This window comes from Cupressus sempervirens, chromosome 2 (genome assembly GCF_028749045.1).
Source record: "Cupressus sempervirens isolate cs-2001-9-10 chromosome 2, ASM2874904v1, whole genome shotgun sequence".
In the NCBI taxonomy this organism is placed as follows: Eukaryota; Viridiplantae; Streptophyta; class Pinopsida; order Cupressales; family Cupressaceae; genus Cupressus; species Cupressus sempervirens.
In genome coordinates, this window is record NC_143119.1 from 204,817,913 (window position 1) to 204,840,675 (window position 22,763).

Here is a 22,763-nt window from a genome sequence, read left to right on the forward strand (position 1 = left end):
GAGTGAGAGATCCATGTAGAAGGAGTTTTGGAGGAATGAAGAATTGAGAGTTTGAATCTGTATTGTGTTTTGTTATGAATTTATTAATTTCTCTATGAGTTGAGAGTGGCCTGCTACATCATTGCCACTTTAGATTTTTACAAACTATGAAATATTGAACCATACTTAATCAAAAGAATTCCATCCTCTAGATATTGGTGTTGCAAATCTAGTCACAAAATAATTTCATCTTTGTCATTTTTTAGAGTATAGTTATTTTCATCCTAGTGACTATCACTCTTTAAAAATGCTTATGTTTTACACAAACCACTTTTGTAATCATAAGAAGAATTAATACAAATCATTTTTAATTTTAATTTTTAAAATATATTTAGAAACGAGAAATGAAATCTAAAATAAACTCGTTTATATCATCTCCAAATTCCTAACATTTTTGTGCTAACATGCAGCAGTAACATTATTTTGGCCTAGCCCCTTTACATAGTGTTAGGTTGAATAATATTTTGATGCGATGACTATAATGAAGGATGAATGGACATACAATTGTTTAGGTCATCAAATAATGAGAGACAAGAGACCAAAGAAAGTTGTAGGAGGATATATGAAAGGGAAAGATATCCTGTCAGGAAGTACAAGATGAAGAAAGGAGAGAAATGTTTCTTAAGAAACATTTAGAAAGGGGATGCTTGATCTGCATATTGAATAACCACAATCGAAGACGATGAGAACCAAAGATGTGCCATCTTCATCTAATTAGATTCGCAGTGTGCAAGAGATGGACATTCTCACTAGGAAAGAAACAAAAACATATGATAACAGAGCAAGAAGAGAACCTAACTAGGAAAATGTAATATAGATTGAGAATAAATTTTTATTAGAGCCCCGTGTAATGAAGAAGTAGGGAGGAATACAGGAAAATAAAATAAAATAAATCCTCGGAAATATGCTGGAAAGAGAAACAACGGAAGAAGGAATTTTAGAAAGAAGCAAAAATTCCTTCTTAGAGGCGACAGGTCATGAAGTAATCGGAAAATTTGTAGGAGTTGAAGAAGAAATATATGTAAGAAAAATGCAGGGACGAGAAATTAACAGTCCACAGGAATCAATGTGTTTTTATTTCATAATGAGTGAGACAAAGGATTTAGAGAAATCATGAGAAGGAATTTGACTCTGCAATTGAAGTACAAGAAATTCATGATTGAATCAACTAATTAGAAACAAAGGAAAAGGAAACGAGATTTACAAAACTATTAGAGGAGAATTGGGATCAAGAATTATGTGAATTGTAATTTTTGTTTTTGACAGGACCAGGTATCAAATTTCTTCAGATGAGTACCATGTTACAAACGTTGATCTACCTCATGCTTCTCATAAAGAGGTCATTGATGAAACGCCGTAAAAGAGAAAACGGTTTAAAGCTTTAAATGGAATACAAGAGGGATCGAGGAGAGATCAATACAATGATTTAATTCATAAACAACCTATCTCACTAGATGAGAGAAGAGGGCCTATATTTTTCTCCTTCACTTACTATTCCAAACGATTCAATTAAGGGCATTGACAAAGTTGGACAAAATTCTTAGATTGTAGAGGTTTGGATTGAAGGCATCCAAAATAATGCACATAATAATCTCAAGGACTTTGGCACAAGTTTATGATATGGAATTGGCCATTCTTTCTAGAATTTATTGCATGAGGAATAATGGGATGATAAAATGCATTTATTATGACAAAATGGTCTTGGATTTCTAAGAATTGTTAGAGACAGCTAAGAAGAATTTGGTCAATGGTGGGGTCATAAGGGATTGAGATACATATGAATTTTCTCGATGGTATGGAAAATTTCTCATAGATAGTGTAATGTATGCATATTTCACTTAAGAGCCTACTTGTTTGAAGGGAATAGTTGAGAATATTGGGTATCAGATCTCGAACATTGTGGACTCATTGTTATTATGGAGGATGATTGAAAATGAGATAGTTGTAGACAACCTAAAATACAAATTGGAGGAGTTCTCTAGGTTGAATTCTTTCACAAGGGATAATTTTTAGAACCTCACCACTTTATCAAATGACATTCACACAATCGAGGTTTTCTTCCAAAATGGGAACTATTGGCTCCTGATTTAACAATTTTACAAACAACCAAGAAACTAGACAAATGCATCTAAGGCTAACAAATTCCTATGATGAATGCACCTGACTGTAGTCTTGGGCCAACTTTAAGGCATAACTCCTTCTTCATTTCAAGCTCTGCAAGACCTAGGCAGGTTAACCTTGAGGTTCTAAGATATGGTACCAGTGCATTTAAAACATAAATATGAACCTATTTACTACATATGAAAATGCTTATATCTCCTAATAACTCATGAAATGACACAGATCTATAGTAGCTAAATGCAAATCTATGAATCTCATAAGCTGAGTGAGGGCATTACATTTAGGTCCTTCAACATGTGAGGGAAAATACGTTTGATTGATAATGTTGATTTCAACAAAACCTTAGATATGCAGCAATAAGACCTAATGATCCTATAATTGATTAGTGCCTTAATCATTACGCAAATCCATGAATCATAAACATACATATGGATATCTGAGACATGTGTATCTTCAGATATCTAATCTATCTATTCAACTTGTAAATAGACTTCTATGCTCAATTTGAACCTCATTCTTACATGATATCCCCATCAGCAAACTTGCAACCCTATTAATTTCCCTGAAGCATTTACGTAACCCTTTGAGTCACATGCAACAATGAAATAACATACAGCCTTAAGGGACTGCAACTACAACCTAAGCTCTATGTCAAATATTATAAAACATTGAAGATCACTGATGAAGGAGACAAGATTCAAGATGAAACTTAACCATCTATTGTTCTTTGTATTAATTTTCTTGAAATTATACATTCATATGCATGAAATGAAAACACAGAAAACACCTAATAGATCTAGACTATCTGTATTATCCTTCCTAATGTTGTTCATAGAAGAGAGCATATGTTGAAGAAAAATGGTTTCATAGTAAAACACTAGAACCCTACTAGTATTACCCAGAGCAAATTGCCAACCCCCTTGCCAAAGAGAAGAAGGAAGAAAGATATAGAAAAGAAGCAATTCTTGGATTGAATCTGCTACTAACAAGTGTCCCCTTTGAATTCCTTCCTAAGAAGCTGAAAAAATCTCTCTCTACCTTCTCTCTATAACTAAAAATCAAATCCCCATCATTATGGCTCTACAAGGCATAAAGAATCTCAAATATTTGGTTCACCATCATAACTGATTTTTGATGCCAAGTTGAAATCACGATAAAAGTAAAATAAGTTGAAAAGTAATTTCAAGAAGCCAGTGTAACCTTTTCCAAACTATTTTCTCCACATTCAGGCTTCAAAAGGTATTCAAATCTGCCCCATAACCAACACTGATGCTCCATGATCGAATCTGCCTATTCTGTTGCCAATGCCCCAAGAAACACAAACTGTCCTATAGCACGAACTGATGAACAACTATTCACAATCTGACTTCATATTTGGAAAATTTAGATTTTCTCGATTTTGGTGGTAAATCGGAGTGACCATTTTTGATAAAAAAATGTCCCTATTATGGCCCTCTGAAGTTCAAGCCTCTATCTTAGGTTTGCACTATATAATAGTTTGCAAAAATGTAAGCTTTTATATAGTTTGAACTATATAAAATTTCAGACTTTATTTAAATGTATGACCTGAACGTTTGGAGGGAAAAATCTTTAAATTTTTTTTTTTTTAAACTCTTGAAATTTTTCCTCACAAGTTTCATTCTGGATCAAACATAGTTTGACCATCCTGCCACATGTCATCACGTGATTGGCTTGGGCTTATACAACTAGGCGCCACATCATTTCCACCTCATCGCTAGCTAGTCCCACCACATAGGCATTCGCTATGTCACTATACTAACTTCTTTGCATCTTTTCTTTAGTGACATAGCGAGAACCACTTGATTTGCCACGTGTCACGATCTAGGCGTAGGTTTCCATGTCAACATCTCTGTCATGGTTGCTATTGCGCATACTTCTACTTGTCAATTTTTGGTTCGCTGACACCACCACATCATTGAATCATCCTGTCAAGTGGGCCCTGCAACTGCTCCTACCAGATTTTTGAGTTTTTTGGCTAGTTGCTTCCTCGCTAGTTGGAAATCCTTGGATTTTTCGACTAGCGACATAGTGACTAGCCAAATTTTTTAACTTTTTTGGCATGTTAATCCTACTAACATCATCATACTTCATGCATGTTTGTTTAAAATTATACTGGCACCTCCAGCTAGCCAACCGACTGGGACCCATGTGCATGCAGTTTTGCCTTTTAAAAGGCATATCTCTTTAATACACTACATGTAATGTGGGAAAAAGTATTTAAAAAGGTAGAGCTTTTTCCACATAAAAAATGTGGGATAAAAGCCTTTGAAGGCTTTCCACATCCTACATTTTTTCTCCCAAAATGTTGCCTCCTTTCTAAACGTCAGCTCTTTGAAAGCATGCGTGAGGTCTTTTACATTGGGCGGCCCTGCCTCAAACTCATATGTGGAGCTACTCTCCTTCAACGACTTTCATTCACTATCTCTTGTGTTTTAAGCATGCATTGGTTTTAATTCTTCTGGTTTGTGAGAAAATTGTCCCTTTAACTTTCAACACTGATGAAATCTAGGAAAGAACATTTTCTCTTGCTCCATATTGCATTAGGTTTCCCTTTTTAATGTTGGTTAGCTCTTATGCATGGTCAGTCCTTGGATCAGTTAGAAATAGAAGATAAGATTCGTTAAATGAAGTTTGCAACTGATTTGTGAATGTTCCTAGAGTATGTCTGCTCGCAACTGCATATGATCCAGTGTACTGGGCGAGTTTCAATTAAACTCTTTTGTCCAACTTCAAAAGTATTGTCGCCAAGCTCTTTCTCATTACATTTTCTCTTCACATTATGCTATAGGTGTGGGTCTTCACTGCTTATAATTTGTTTGTGTTAGCTCCCTGTTAACTGCATGAAGTGCTAACACTCATTAACGTGCTTGCTACCTCATTCACGTGGGTGTTCTTTTCTATGGGGATTACTTCCTCAATGCGTGGACTTCCTTTGCAATACTATACTCCCCTTCGACTGGGTCAATACACATGGGTGACCTTCTAATTATCTGTGCATGTGGATGGCTTCCTAAGTGGATCTCCCCTAGTAATATTGGCCTTCTACTTTTTAAATTACTCACTGTGTTTGATGGTATTCTACCTGCTATGTGATCTTAGAAGGCAGCTTTCCTTCTTGCCCTTGTGTGTTCCTCTTTTTATCACAGTCCATGCTTTTGACTTTCCATAATTGATGCTTCCAAATCTGTTGCCACCTCTTAACAAGCCGCCTTGCCTTCTCTTCAAACGCCTTTCTAGCATGGGGCTTCTTTGATCCTCTGCTGTTGCTTTAGCATCAAATAGAGCAGCCCCTTTTCTTCATCAAGATGACATTTAACCAATCCTTCATCTGGCCTTCATGCTAGCTACTAATGCCTCCTCATTGTAAGTTTTCATTGTCATTTGAGTGACTCATTTCAATTGTTTTCCTCTCACTATGTTGAGCCACAGCTACAAACTTTATTTTGTTTGTGCTCTTCCACTAATGAATCTTCATGCATAGCTGCCACCAAAAACCAAAACACTTGAGAGGAACACACATTTTTGATAGGTCATCTAGAGATAACTCTCTAGAAGGATGTTCTCAAGTTGGAAGCTACCAGCCTTAAAAACCCTTAAGGGAGAATCCCAGCCCCCAAAATAGCAAGGCAATGTCTTTTTTTACAAAAAAAGTCAAAATGCTATATCAGGCTCCAAGCCTTAACATGCGAATCAAAACCTTACTCTTGTAGCATAAAAGTGACAACATACTCTTATGATAATTAAAGTCTAGAAAAACACCAAGAGGCATTACCATAGACCCAAACCACATCACGCAATATCATCAAAAGAATTCTCATAATTCAATCAAAACACTCACACATAGCAATTAAATTTTACCATAATTTTGAGTCAATTGTCTTTTAATCATATCAATGGCTACACTGACATTCTTCATCACACTTTTTACATTTGAAGTACTCTTTGGCAATTATTTTTGATGGAGATCTGATTGCCTTGAGAACATGCAAGCAAACAACAAAATTCTTGACATACCTTATCAGTTTGCTGAGGTCAGTCAGATCCCAAAGTGGGTCCGACTAAATTTTTTTCATTTTCTTGTGACTGACACCTCAAAGTGATCTACTAATCATCTGATATAGATTAAAATCAAGCATGATCATTGAACTATCATTTATAAGTCATTTTATCTCTTTCTTACAACTGTCAACTTTATGCCAGGAGGTCTGACGACTGGCTTTAAAAACTAACCTGAACACCTGACCGGGCTCTAAGATTTGACACATTGACTCTTTGTTCTGGATAATTGCACCCTATCAAATCTTGTCTCATGACGAATTCGGGGTCAAAAGATATTCACTATCAAAGTTACCATCTCAGAATTTTCTATAAACAAACATGTCAGAAAACCATAAAATGCATTTGGAATTGGCTTTGAAAACTAGGTAAACTAACACTTGGAAAAACGAAAACTAGGACATTGGTTCATTGTCATGAGGAAAGTATGGATCTGCAATTTGGGCTCATGATGAATAATAGGGCGCAAATGGTGAGCATTCAAAATGGGCTACTCAGATTTTGCAAATTGAAACAATGGCAGGAAAGTGATTTTGGCAAACAGAATTGACCTAGACAAGTGCGCAAATGGATTCGTCAAAGCTCAAAAATTGGCATACTTAAAGCATTTTCAGAGGACAACATAGGGGTACAATCCATTCAATCTTACCAATCACAGATCTCAATTTATGACATCCTGAACAAGGGTACCAAACAATCTGCAAATACCACCAGTAAAACTTTAGAAATTACGTTTGGAATCACGTTTGAAAACTAATCAAACAGATTCGTCATAAGCTGAAACTTGAAACATAACAAGTCTCTAACATTTTTAATGCAACATAATAGGAATTTCAACATTTTGGTCAACTGGTCAAAATTTATAACACATCAAACAGGGCTTCCCAGAAATTTGCACAATTACACAAAGCATGAAACAATAACTGACCAATTTTGAGGGATTCAAAACCTAATCAAACTAACTCTAAACGACTTGAAATCTGAAACATAGGTTCTCGGGTATGGAAACTAGATATTTCCAAAGTTGTAGGTCATGACACATTTTTGGGTGTGAGATATTCAGATGCAAACAAGGCATCTTGTCGCTATTTAACACAGGGTAAAATGCAGATTTGAAATTTACTCAAAATGAGACTTCACATAATGGCTCAGAATGGTGATTTAAATTCATGGAATAGGTAGACGCACTAAATGGAAGGTTTTAGAAGCATTGAACACCTCTTAAGCCTCAAAGGTACAATCAGGTACAATCACATTAAAAGCATTTATAGGGCTCAATTTCTTCAATAGTGCTCAAAATTTGGGCTACAATTTTGAGCACCAACAAGAACAATACTTAAGGAAATATGAGCATGTAGAGGCAACCATGAAATTCAAGCATTATAATACCAAGCATCTACATAAATGAATTTGAAATGGTATTGCATAGATTTTAGGAATTTAAACGTCAAAGTTAGAGATAGGCTACATATGCACTAATGCATAGTGGATATATATTTCACTCCACTTTCTTCTTGAACAATCATTCATAGTGGGTGTTTATTAGGTTATATATTGCAGTGGATTTTTTCTTATTAATCTTTACAACAATGTAGAATCTTATAACTTTATATATTTTATTGATTGTTTGGGTAGTGATTTTTGGCGCTATTTTTGTTCCATCTTAGGGAGCTTAGTTTTGAATTTCATCCATCCTTGTGTTTTATTTTTATCAAGATCCTTATTTTTTTCCCTAGTGGAGTGTATTTTGTAGGAACTTTTTCTCGGTTCTAAACTTTGTAATAGTGGTGGCTCTAGCTTTTCTTCTATGGAGGTGGGTTTTTGTGGGATTTGATATTTATGGATGTTTTACAGGATAAAACTATATTTAACTAGAGTGTGGGTTTCTAGTGGCTAGTTGGTGTTGGTGATCATGTATTATGGGTTGGTATTTTTGTGTGAGTTTTATTATAGATGGCTCTACTTCCTTTATGCATTCTTTTGTGGATAGATCTGAATTCTATTGAGGGACTCTCTTCTCTTGAAGAGTCTTTTCTTTTTTAATTTCCCTTTATCTCTTCTTCCTTTAATGGGTCCTATTGAGGTGGCTTCCACCATCTTTTAGTCTTCTTGCAATAGACCTATTGAGGTAGTTTGTGTTACGATGGTTGTTGGAAATCTTTACTAAATTTTTATAGACCTTGCCAATAACTTTGCTAATAAAGAACCTATTGAGTTAGACATGTTCTAATAGACCTATTGAGATTATCCATGGTGTTCTTTTCCTAGGGAGTTCTACAATTAAAAGTTTTGTGGATGACTTTCAAAACACTTTGGGATTTTTTCATTCTAGTTCATACTCCTGTTACTTTATTTAATATTTCTCTTGAATATATAGATTTTTTTATGGTCAGAAGGTTATTGGATGCCACCAATTTTGAAATGTGTCCTTGCAAGGTGGTCATACGAATAAAACATTGTAGAAATACTTTCAAAATATGATGTTAATGACTTGCTCCCTCGGCTGGATAGGCTTCTATATATATATATATATATATATATATATATATATATATATATATATATATATATATATATATTCAAGAAGATGGTCTAGAGTTCTTTCCAAAATCCCTCTATTTTATTGAAGTACTTTTGAGTTGGTTGAAACTCTTTCTTTCACTAGTTAACTTCTCTAATCAAAAGCCTCAGTTTCAAAAATGGTTCTCCATTTTAATCTTGAGAATCTCACGATTTGTGAGTTCCTCACTTTTATTTACATGTGAGACTATTTTGTGAGAGTCTAGTCTATTGCCTTATTTATTTAATGAAAACATAATTATAAATCCATAACTTACAATATAATAAAAGCATAATAAAAATAACATCATGTAAAATGATAAAAGAATCTAACCCTACCCCAAAAAAATCATACTACGAGATAATCTGACCACTCTCCCCTGATCACTCACCCCTCTTCAAGAAGTTAGTATATTCAAAGAACAAAATATGAGAAAAACTAATATTAAGATGTTGTTGCCATCATGAGTACAGTGAAACGTTTCATCAACATTATGAAAATCCAATTTAAGGGTAGAAATCATTAAGACGGATCCACTTAAAAAGATATGGATAAGATTAATTATCTTTGATTTGCATTGATGAGGACATTCATTAAACGGAATGATGTGGAAAAGGTGTTATCAAACGTAACGCATCAAACTTAATAAGATTGATAATCTATAAAAACAAAGAAAGACAAAAACAAAGGTTCCGAATCAAAAGAGTCTTTGTCCATGGTTTACATCTACATGGAAAATTTTCCAAATAGAAGTGTTTACCAAAATTAAGAAAACTCTAAGAAACTAAATTCCTTCTCCACTACTAAACCCAATGCTATACAGTCATTTCAATTAAACTTTTAATTACATCCAAATCTATTGTGCAGTTCAGCTTTATACAGGTTCTAATTTAGCCCTTGAATTTTGAGCAGATTTCAAAATTCAATGAATGAGGAAGCTGCACTGGTCTCCCACCACATTTCCACATAACTCCGATATCATGCATGCAAAAGATTCCATCTCGTAAGACATTGTTGTACTCTCAAGCAAATCATCACTGTCAATATGGAAATTGTTAATCCACTCGTTCGAGTTTATAATTGAATCAAACTGGCCCATTGAATCTTCCTCTTTGTCATCTTCCTTAAAGTGAATCACTATGTCATTCAGTGTTTCATTTTTCTGCAGACTATTCTCTACTGTCCTGCTTCTTTCTGCTTCATTCTTCTGCTGGGAAAATGAATGTGGCGTGCGGTCAGAATAATCGAAGATCTTTGAAGATTGATTTACTGCATTTTTTGTAAGAAGCTTTCTCTTAATCCTTGTCCTCCAGTAGTTCTTGATTTCATTATCTGTCCGGCCTGGTAAATGATGTGCAATTCGAGACCACCTGCAATTAAGTAGAAAGATTTCCATCATATCAGGCAATAATTTTGTTTTTCATATCAATAAGGTTTAGATTACTAGGTTCTGAGTAAGAACTATGAGTTTTTCAGTCTCTCAAGCTTAGATGGTTTAATTTTGTACTCTTTATGTCCATGTTTCATATTCTGTATTAGATTTAGAAATATATCATCATAATTGTTAAACACAATCATTGGGTAGAACCTGAATATCCACTCAAGGACATATATTATTCAATTTAGAAAGTTGGGTGATCTAGTTTGCATCCTAATGGTGATGAAACATGTAGTTGATTGAAAAGATTGATAACAAACAATGGTTCAAAACAAGCTAATTTGAAAACTTGCACTGCGTTGTGTACTATTTAATAAATATAGACAAGTATTTAGAAGAGTAAGTATGAATTTTTTGAATCTATCAAATAATGTATAGAAATTTTTATTTTTTAAATTGGCATATTTGAAATTTGAATCATATTCACTAATCATATTCAATCATGTTTCATATTACGTGAAAATTATTAAATGGACCTAGTTATGATATGAAATGTCTACCATAGAAACATAGAAATTTTAAACTAGAAAGTTGCATACACCAGCATTCACAGATTTGTACACTTTGTGCTATTTAATCAATATAGACAAGTATGTAGCAGGTATGATATTTTTGAGTCTATGAAGTGGTGTATATAATTTTTTAAGTTTTACATTGGAGGTGTTTGGAATTAGAATTATAGTCACTGATCACATTGAATCAGGTTTCATATTACGCTAGTATTCACAGATTTGTAGAGTCTGTGCTATTCAATCAACATTGGGAAATATAAAACAAAATTATTCAGCAGCTATAACCCATGGGAATGGATTTAAAGAATACCTGTTTCCCCATCGGCTTTGGAGGTCTATGATCAAACGTTCTTCTTCTGGAGTAATCATCCCTCTTTTGAGATCTGGACGTAGATAATTAACCCACCTCAGCCTACAGCTCTTCCCACTTCTTCTCAGGCCTGTTCAGTTATATTTACTAATCAATCTTTAGCAGTACTAAGCTTCCAATGGATATAGAATTTTTTTCATCATGCACTTAATCAGAATAGTGATCTAAATATATTCCTTCATGCCTCCAAAGACATCAAAGATATATTCCTTAAAATCTTTATGATAACCTTGGAATTAAAGACATCAAATTTTCAGTCTAATATTTTAAATTTACATTCTCTGCAATCAGATTCTTTCTCCTCCTTATTATGAATTTTAGATCACGAAGTGTCATTTAAATTGACATTTATGATTATAAATTCTTTCAATTTTCTTGTATTCTGATTATAGATTATAAAATGTGATTTGAAATGTTGATTGTACAAAAATTTTACACAATTTCACGAACACTCATAGATTGTGGAAATCTAACAGATCTAAATAACAGCTAATCAGATGCACCTAAACTGCACTCCACTGTTGAAGGTCAAATACAAGTGAGAGAGAAAAGTTGAATGACAATCTCTCTCTGCAAGAGAGCTTGAATCGATATTAAAGCTAACCTACTTAATATCAATTGGAAAAGTTAGAAATCTATTTATTTAGAGTAGGGTATTACCTGCAGCTTTGGCAAGGAAATTCCAACGGCCTTCACCATGTAGTGTTATGTAGTTAATGAGCCTTACATCCTCCTCTATCATCCATGTACCTCTTCTCATCTTCTCTTCCTTTCCATGCATAGTGTAGTTGGCTCTGTAATACAGAAAAACAAACAGATCGTCTACTGTTAATGTCGAAAGCACCTATTTTTCTTCTTATTTATAATTCCTTTTTCTTCCCTTTCAATATCATTTTTGTTTTATTTGTCATAAAACAAGATATATGCTGTACTAGTCAGCTGGCTCACTGTCCCCAGCAGGCCCGCCGTTTACCTTCTGGATGCTCGTGTTTCTTATCTTTGAAATCAACAAAATGCATATTGAAACCAAGAATGCAAGCGAATATATATATGTGTTTTGAATATGAAAAACATTAAAATTATAGTTAGAGTAGAATACTTTTAATCTAATTCTGTATATTTCTTCAATGGACACTTTAGATCACCCTTAGTGTTTTATTATATCATTTTTACACTCGTTGTTTTATAATCAATTTTTCTTAATGATAGATTAAGTTGACCATGAAAACAATTGAAAAATATACAATACATTCAAATCATTAAATTGTTTGTATATTGTAATAATATGTTTATTACACTCCATGTCATCTTAATGAATCCAATGATAGAAATGATAAGATACACTAGAAATGACCGCAATCAATATGAATAAAGTTTAGATGTTCTATACAGGATTATGCATAATGTTTTCTTCGATTTGAACAATATCTATATAAATATTTGAATTAATTTTATTTGGTGACACTGTTCACATTGAATTCATAATTAATATTTCATAATTCAAATTCCAAATTACACTAGTAGCTTAATCATAAGATCATCAAATGGAAGCACAAGAAAGTGAGTTCTAAATTTCATATTTTAACTCACTAAACTTCAGCTTGGTAAGGGCTTAAGAATAGGAGGTCCTAATTGTTACTCTCATACTAAATAGCATTGAAGCATAATATTTATTAGACCATTCAACCAACTACTAGCCAAACTGTCATCTTTCAACACTTAAAACGAGGTTGTTGAACAAACATTATAACATTGCAACAAGTCAAAAGGATCTTGATTCAATGACGTATTATTATGTGGAGGTCGGTATGACTTCTCGCTTGAACCCATCCAAATGGGTGGACTTGAGAATTCCACAGACAATAACAACTACAGAAGAAAGAAGAAAGTGATGAGATTGGTTGCAAATTCTCTCCGAAATTTCGAGGAAGAGTTATATATCTCATAGAAAAGGTAATTTCAGTGAAGAATGTATCCCGAAAGCCAATTCAAAATGAACTTCGTTGCAAACTAATTGTCTTCTTGGTTGGAGGAAATTTTGCTTGGGCGGCTGAGTTTATGTTGATTTGATTGAGATTGTAAAGGTCAAGTGTTTGACTTGGTAATAACATTGCTAGGGAACGACCTGTCTATAAATTTAGCTCAATAGACTTGGCGCAATTTTTTTTTGTGTGTAATACAATATTATCCAAATATCAACTCTTTCATTACAATATTAATAATTGAATACAATCATATAGACTAATATCTGTTTCCCACTTTGACAAACAGACAATCAAGAAAACGAAGTGTACGAAAGATTTTATACCCCACAAAAAGAGAAAGAGAAATAGTGGATTGTCAAACCATTCATTTACATGTGTTTGCACTGGTGGACGGCCAACTTTGGGTTCTATGAGAGACAAAAAAGATGATGCAAAACAATTCTTTTGTGCGGGTGACGTCTTTGACTGAAGTGGGTGAAACATATACATATGGCCGGTGGTATTTTCCAAAGGCTCAACCAAGATAATATATTTTGCTGTCGCTTGTCAAGGGTCAATAGCCACGTATCAGTGCAGAGTAGTAGGCATTTTTGAAAGTCTCCTCAGTAGTCACATGCTTAGCCGGCCCTTAGATATATTGTTCTTTTGCAGAGTGAATTTAGGAAACTTCAACGTGCGTAATAGTACTGATTCACGTAGACACGCAACTGTTTACATCTCAACCCGTTGGCAATCCACTGTTTATGCCATGTTAGGGAATCTTGTTTTAGAGAGTAAAGTGTATGTGCATTATTTTTTAATAAGGGAGACAATGTGTTTCAATTGCTGCAATAGTACTTGTTAATTTAATATCTAATTTTGTTCATTTGATATTCAATATTTTTATAATATTGTATTGATAGTGGGGACTATTATTTAATGGAAGAGGCATCTAATAGTATTATAAATAAAATGTGTATTCCTTATTTGTTGAATAAGTCAAATAATTGGTGGGGCACTGAGAGGGCGAGGTGCATCTATTGCTTACAAAAATTTATAAATTTTTTAATGTGTAAGTAATTACTTAAAGCTTAAAAAACTTATAACATATATTTAAAAAAAACACAAAACCATCAATACAATGATATCATCTATGTGGAAACCTCAATTAAAGAAAAATTACAAGGAAATTAATTCTCATTAAATAGACAATGGTTAAAGTGATTTTTACATATGGATCACTCTCGATTAGCTCATTCTTGTTTTTCTTACTGTTAGTTGGTCTAACTACCTAGAAATATAGAAATGACTAACTGTTAATACAAATAGGCTCACTGCCAATACGATTAGGCTTGTAGTGAGAGTATAGGAAATGTTAATTTAATCCACTGCTAAAGTCATTATGATTAACTTACTACAACACAAAAATGATATAACAATTGTCTACCGAATGCATCCACTTGTTTGATCATCAACACATAGATTGAGTGTTGTTAGATTTGCATTGGCATCCCACATTATACATATACAAGTATTGTGCATTCACCATCAACTTTAAAATTATTGCTCTTCTTATACTCTTTGAAGCCATCAATCAATTCCCCCTAAACTGAATTTAAATAGGCTACACCAAAGTATTCCGATGATAATTGTAAGGAATGAAATGTGGACCACAATATGTCTCACACATGCCAACATGTTAGACTATTTGAAAGACTTCTAGTACCAATGAATATGAAGTACCAAACAATATGAATAGTACATTACACAATAACAGATGGGGCCAAAAGATAAATGAACACACTCCAAATAGGATTGAGCCTAAATGAACCTTCTACCATATGTTGTGTGCTAAAGATGACCATCGTCGACAAACATAAGAAACATATTTAAATTACATCTTTAGTGAATAGTGCTATCAATCCACCAAGGTTATCAATACACATCAACTAATACAATGAAACACCTAAATTATTAAGGAATTTTTTTAATTCATCAAATATATTTGAATGAAAGATAACCAATAATAAAAATAAAATGAATAACATCAACATCTCACTTTAATGATATACCATATTTCATCGATGAAAACATTCATCAATAAAAAATAAAAACATCTTGCTCTATAAAAAGATATCAACATTAAAGTTCTTTATTCTTCTCCATTTTACTTCCCCATTAACTGAAATGAAAAAGGGTCAAAACCCTCTCTTACTAACTCACTTTGCACCCCTTGAGAGGATGTCAACAAGTATTGATCTATAAAATTATACACTTTCAATACACTAGACCATTACACACATCAATGCATTTAGTGAACACTGAGAAGGAGAAAAATACCTAACTTCCCTCTAAGATGCTCAAAATTATCCTTGCACAAAGGTTTTGTAAATATATTTACAATATGCTCCTTTATAAATATATCCTCAAACTTGGCCTCGTTTAGTAACCATTGTTAGAGTGGGGTTGACATTGCACTGAAAGACTAATCTATCAATCCCCAATACAACCACTCAACTTATAGTACATAGGAGGCAATTAAGCTCTTTTTATGAATATCTAGGTGATCATTGAACAAGTTTGCAACAATCTCCCCCTCAATGTTACCTGAGGATTTGAAGGTTTGAACCTATGACCAAGCTCTAATACCACCTATTAGAGTGGCATTACCATTGCACCAAAAGACCAATCTGTTAATGTTAGATACAACAACTAAACTTATAGTAAATAGGAGGCAGTTAAACCCTTGTTAGCGATCCTAACAAGAGTGCTAAAAAAGTTTCCAACAACAACTTTCCCCTCGAGCAATGACATCTAATAGATATTTTTTTTTTCCAGTATTATATTAGATTCCTTGAAATGTTTGTAACATTGTCATTATCACACATAAAATATCAAATCATCTATACATAATCCATATCACCTAAGTACAATATGAGTATAAAATATATACTATTATTCAATAATTAATAATATTATATAATCTTGCTTGACCAATGAACTAACTTGGAGCTAAGAAGGTAAGCTCCAATAGTAGTTCTTTAGTTATCCAAATATCCTTCCTAATCTAGATATTTATAAGTTGTAACCATGATACCAAAACCTTTTAGATTGCATAATCTAATGTTTTTATTTCTTCAATTAATTCAAAACTTCTTTTCACCACCATGACATTTGACTCTTTTAATTCTAGCTAAAATCTTGTTCTAAGGCATACTGCATACATGATATTTGAACAAGTAGGAGTTAGATACAAAAATAATCTATTAATTATCTATAATTACTTTTATGATCTTTTAGTATATCAACATCCTTAACCAACTTACATTTGGTAACATAAACAACAAAATCACAATTTGATCTTCATAGATCTTTTAACATAAGTGACTATTTATCTATCCTTTCTAAAATATTTGTCCAAAAGTTAGATACAAAAATCCTCTAATAATTATCTATAATTACTTTTATGATCTTTTAGTATATCAACATCCTTAATCAACTTACATTTGGTAACATAAACAACATTATCACAATTTGATCTTCATAGATCTTTTAATACAAGTGACTATTTATTTATCCTTTTTGAAGTCTTTGTCCAATAAAATATGTTTCCAATTTGCAATATTGGACTCTAGATGTCTTCTTCAACCTACATACAACATCTATATTTTCTTTTGATCTAAATCATTCTAGTTTTTTAATATAAACTTCATTCTTTAGTTCTCCATGTAAGAATGTTGTCTTGTCATGCATGTAATAAACATTAAAATCTTTAAGTACAACAAATTCTAGGATGATCAAATTTTCTTCCATCTAGATGACTAAAGAATAACTCTAATTAAATCCAATAACTACAATCTATGTTTAACCTTTGCAAACCAATCTTGGCTTGCTCCTGTTAGCATAAATGTTGATGGTACTCCTTTGGGGAGTATCCTAAGCATTGCTAGAGAATGTGGGATATTGTTAGCATGATTGGTATGTTGCATTCATGAGTGTGTTCTTCATTGATGACAACATAGTATGGGGTCTAGGAAGATTGTTAGACTAGGGTTGTCATTGCATAAAAGACCGATCTATCAATGCCCAATACAACCACTTAAATTATATTACACAAGAGGTGGTTAAGCCCTTGTCACTAATGTTGCAGGGAGTGCTAAATAAATTTCTAGTAATCTCCCCATAGCATTACTCGAGGGTCTGAGGATTCGAATCTATGACCAAGCTTTGATAGCACTTGTTAGAGTGGGGTTATCATTCAATGAAAAGAGCAATCTATCAATGCCTGATACAACCACTCAAATTATATTACACAAGAGGCAGTTAAGACCTTACCACAAATCCTAAAGGGAATGCTATATAATTTTCTAACAAAGACTAACAGAATAGTATATAGAGATCAAGGTCGTACAGACAAATAATTGATGATCAAGTGTAGCATGGTTGAGGACATACTCTACACCATGTCCTAATGATAAGGTTAAGTGTGCATCAAACGAGTCCAAGACATGTAGAAGATATACTTGATTTATAGAGAGTAATGTAGACAATGTATCTGAGAAGTTGTTTCTGATGAATGGATGGTATGTCCTAATAGATATAAAATCAAGATATATGAAATTATCCAGTGACAAAGGACAATCTAATGATGGAGTTGCAAATTCTATGAGCTGACAGTGTTGTGTCATTGTGAAATAATTAATCATCTTTTTGTGATCCTATTATAATTAATTGGGAAAGCCTCAAGGATAGTTGAAGGAATTTTTTTTTCAGGACATGGTATAAAGGAAGGATATTTTTCTTTTGATAAAGTGTGTGATGAAAGTATTGTTGTTGAGAAAGTGTGAACAAGATCAAAGTATTTGGCAAATGCAAGTAAGTGATCAAAGGGATTATCAGATGCAAAGTTTGTGATTTGGAATCAAGATTAGAAGGAGTAGAAGTCTAGTTGACATGAAAAAGGAAGAGGGAGTACACATACATTTTATTAACATTATTCTACAAGGAATTCTATAGAGATCATTTGGATAGTGGGTTCATTGGTCTTCCCCCTGAAGCTATTTGGGCAGTGGGTCCATCTTCCTTCAACAACTCTTTATAGGGTTGGAAAAACTTCTAATAGGGTTGAAATCTCCTTACATGGATTCAAAGTCTCCTAATGTTCAGGGACTAACATATACAAAATGTTTTTATTGACTCTTAATAGGGTCTATCTTCAGACAAGGAATATTTATATAAGTACATCATTTTGTGGCCACCATCACCACCAAGTTTTTCCCTCTAATCAAGGGTTTCCCAAGTTAACATATATGGTGTTGTTGTGTATGAGTATCTTGTTATGGTTGCTGATTATCTTGCTCATATGGCAAAGGATTAATATGGTTAATAATTGTTATAGTAGTTGGATAACTAATTTACTTCCCCTCACCCTCACTTATATTAGTGGACTTTACAATCTAACAATTGGTATTAGAGCATCAAGTACTTGAAAAGAAAGCTTAACTACTTTGGGAGATCAATGAAAAGTCACTTAAGAAAAGAAAAACCTAAGTTTGATAGAGTTAACTAAGATAGCTAGAAGGAAACAATAGAGACTCATCTACTACGTATGGGTCCAAGATATTACATTTTTACAAAGAGTAGATAGAATATTATGGAAGAAAGAAAGCTCGAGGAATGTAGTGAAGAAGAAAGAGATATGTTTATGTATAACATGTGAGCCAAAGAAGCCTTACTGATAGTTCTTCATGAAAATAAATATAGTCTAGTAAAATCTCTAGAAACATTTTGTAAGATTTGGAAAGCTTTGGAATCCACTAAGGACATAAACATGGAAAGAGAGTAAGATTACATAATTGGATATGTTTGTTTCAAGATGTTAAAATGTTGGAAGATGAATCTGTGATAAGCTATATTGGTAGGATATCTAAGATTGTTGCAGGGATCAAATCCTCTAGTTGATCCAAAGAATAAGATGAGATTGTATCAAAGATTTTGAAAACTTTGACACCACCATTCAAGTAAGTGGCACTAATGATTGAGCTTTTGATACCTTGTACTGAGAATTTTACCAAGAACACTTTGCTTGGAAGATTGGAAGCAATGGGATCAAGTCTAAGACAATCTAGATAATTGATGAGAGTGGAAACAACTTTTAGTGCCTAAAGTGGCTATCCATTCTTATCCAGATGTGCAAGCACCCATGGAGATTATGCTAGTAGGAGTAGAACCAAATCTAAAGAAGAAGAAAAATTGAAGAAGGTGTAGGGGTATGTGCAGGATCATGGTATGCCAAAAAGTGGCAATCTAAAAAAATTGTAGATCAGAAATGCCTCAAAGCATTTCGAAATCTATTCTGAGCTTTTGCCCACCCATCATGATACCAAAGAAAAATATTAATACCTTTATAAGGCCTAGTATTTCTTTGGATACCAACCATGTATGTTCAACTTTAATAATGTCTCGAAAATATATTTTTGGCTTGCTCTTGTGTTTTTTTTTACTTAAAACATGTGTTTAGTGATATTTTTTCACCTAAATTTGATGAAATAAAAAGGGTTTCTCAATAATGTTCTTACCCTTCCATAATTGTAATGTCTGTCAAATTATGACTTTAGTAAGTAATTATTATTCATTTTCTAATGGAGTTACACATAAAGAACTAATTGACACACTAATTGAGAAACAAATTTAACTTTCTAATGGTATAATATTTTTGAAATCCAGAAGATGTGTTACATTATATAATTATTCTACTAAAAGGAAAATAAAAGAAATATTTTATTTTGTAAAGTTTTGAAGTAGTTAAGGTGGTCAGACATAGGATTTTTTATTTTAAAAAATATTATAGGAGAAAATTCATAATTAATTATGTACTTAGAATAAAAATACCCAAAAATATGTGCCACACATAGGGAAGAGTCTACTTCTTATATTTATAATACTCTAAAAAAATTACTATCATTTGATTTTGATTGAGGTGGTCAAAGATACACCTACTTATTTTTTTCCTAAAATTTTGATACTATTGCATTAAAATTTAGCATTTTGAGTAATCAAATTTTTCATTCTTCAGATAAGGCCTACTAGTTGAGAAATGAAATTGAATAATTTCCTACAAATTATTTTCTATCAAGTTTTTATTGAAAGTTCATAACAAGTTTAAAATTGCATGTCAAGTTGACATAATCCTAATTTGCTAATTTTTCATTGCCAGTTAAGGGCATAATTTGGTTGACCATGATCTTGCACATACCCATAGCCTTACTGGTGAGAAGAGAACTAGATGGTTACAAAATATTTAAATGCAATAAATTTTGTCATTATGCATCTAAGTTTCGTAAAAGAGAGAAAAAATATAAAAGAAATTTCAAGACTAGAAGGATTGGAGATTGTTTATATGCTAATGAAGATGATGAATTTGAAAATAGAATTTAGAGAGAAAGTGATGAAAAAATAAAATTTGTGGCTATAAAAGAAGAAAGTTCTAAAATTGAAATGAAAGAAGAAAAGGCTCTAGTTCCCCAAGTAAAAAATAAATATAATTAGATCATAGATAGTGGTTGTTTACATCATATGACTGGTGATATGAATAAATTTGTTAAATTCAAAAATCATGATGGAGGTATTGTTAGAGTAGGTAACAATGCAGCCTGTCAGATCATAGGGATAGGATCTAGTACTCTTGATGGAAATACTAACACTAGTGATGTTTATTTTGTTAATGGTTGAAGGCATAACATATTGAGTGTTGGACACTTGGTGGATAAAGGTTATCAATTGTAGTTTATAGAAAAGACCTTTATTATCAAAGATAAGGATGGTAAGCTAATTGGAATAGGTATAAGGTCTAGAGGTAATGTGTTTCAATTGAATTCGACTAAGATGACATGTTTGGTTGGAAAAGTGGATAATAGTTGGTTATGGCATAGAAGGTTCTATAATATAAACTTTGATAACATCATGTCAACAAGTAGTACATTTGCAGTTAGAGATTTGCCTAAGATCATGAAGCCTAGTAATGTTGTTTGCAAAGAATGTATTATGGCTAAATAGAAGAAGGTATCATTTCCTAGCAAGTAGTTGACTACTGCAGAGAAGTTGGAGATTGTTCATGGGTGAAAGCACAAAATTGTGTCATCCTTTTGTAAAGGAAACTAATGAAATGTCTAGAAATGGATGAAGTTTACTATTATAATTTTTACTAATTATTTGGAATAAGAATTGATAGATTTTCCTAATTTTTAAAGACAATTTTTTAGCTGCTAAAAAATGCTAAAAATTGGGGTTCTAGTTCCCAACCAAAAATAATAGAGAAATAAATTTATTTCCTTTTGATCTTAGATTATGTTATAGAAAACATATATAGCTAGAACAATAAAAAATAAAAATCAGGTTTAGACCTATATTTTCTCTTTAATAATGATTCAAATTTCAACTCACCTGAAATCGATATTTTTCATCTCCCACCACATTTTTCAAAACAAATCTACTCTAACTAAGAGAAAAAATATAAATTCTAGAAGAGGACTCTCTCCTCTAAAACGTCATATAATTTTTGGATTTTTTTGGAATGAAATTTATATTTTTTTCTTTCTCAAGACTAACATCTTTTTGAGTGTTAAAATACGTGCTTGTAGAATGTTTTAATTACAATATACTATGTCTAATTAAAAAACTATAAAATCTATATGAGAACATTCTTGATTTTGAGCTCTATAAAATGGTGTTTATATGTTATTAAAAAAAAAATCATAAAAAATAGTAAGATTTATTGAAATGCCACTTTTCTGAAATAATTTTATTTCTCTAGTAATTAGATACAAACTAGTATAAAACATGCATTTAATAGCCATTTCCAATTGGAAACATGTAAGACCATATATAACTTAGCTAGAATAAATTTATCTAGATCAAATGTTTAAAAAAAAATGAATTTTAGATAGAAATATCAAATTTAGTTGTTTTGATAAGTCAACGTTCAAAGGTGACACAACTGTGTACTTTTACCTCATAAAGATCTAAGTGCCCCTATTAGGACAAAAGGATCCTATGGAGAAAGGTACTTTATGAATTTTGTTGATGATTTCACTATAACGATGTGGGTAACATTTCTTAAAGAAAATTCTAAGGCATTTGAGAATTTCAAGATATTCAAGAATAAAGTTAGGAGTGAATGTAGTGTAAATATTAAATTTTTGATATCAGATAGAGTTGGATAATCTAATTCTAGAGAGTTTAACATGTTTTGTGAAGAAAATAGAATTAAAAGACAATTATCATCAGTAAGACTCCTGAGTAGAATTGGATAGCAAAAAGGAGAAACATATCAATATTAGGATGTATCAAGAGAAATGATGTGTCCAAGACCTTTTGGAGAGAAGTAATTAATACAACAATATACACCATGAATAGAGTGTAGATCATAAAAGGTACAAATAAGACTCCTTAATAATTGTGGTTTGGTCATACATGCAAGGTTAGTGAAGTACTTCATAATTTTTGTAAGTGTTACATAAAGAGAGATGATTATACTAGTAAGTTTGATCCAAGAAGCAATGAAGGTATGGTCCTTGGTTATTCATTGAAAAGTAAAGCTTACAAATTTTTTAATCATAGAACTAAGGAAATTGTTGAGTATGCAAAAGTGAAAGTGGATGAGAAGTTTAAAGTTAAAGAGAGG

General features: G+C 32.5%; 1 protein-coding gene across 1 annotated transcript; it reads right to left on the bottom strand.

Annotated features, from left to right (window-relative positions):
• Positions 1-9,439: 9,439 nt before the first annotated feature.
• LOC149571766 (MYB-like transcription factor EOBII) lies at positions 9,440-12,161 on the bottom strand. Its single transcript, XM_089809841.1, has 4 exons — positions 12,091-12,161; positions 11,778-11,911; positions 11,058-11,187; positions 9,440-10,167 (listed from the first exon to the last, which is right to left on the bottom strand). Exons 2-4 carry the CDS (start codon positions 11,896-11,898, stop codon positions 9,720-9,722), a joined length of 699 nt encoding a protein of 232 aa, XP_089665967.1. The 5' UTR covers positions 11,899-11,911; positions 12,091-12,161; the 3' UTR covers positions 9,440-9,719.
• Between the last annotated feature and the right edge of the window lie 10,602 nt (positions 12,162-22,763).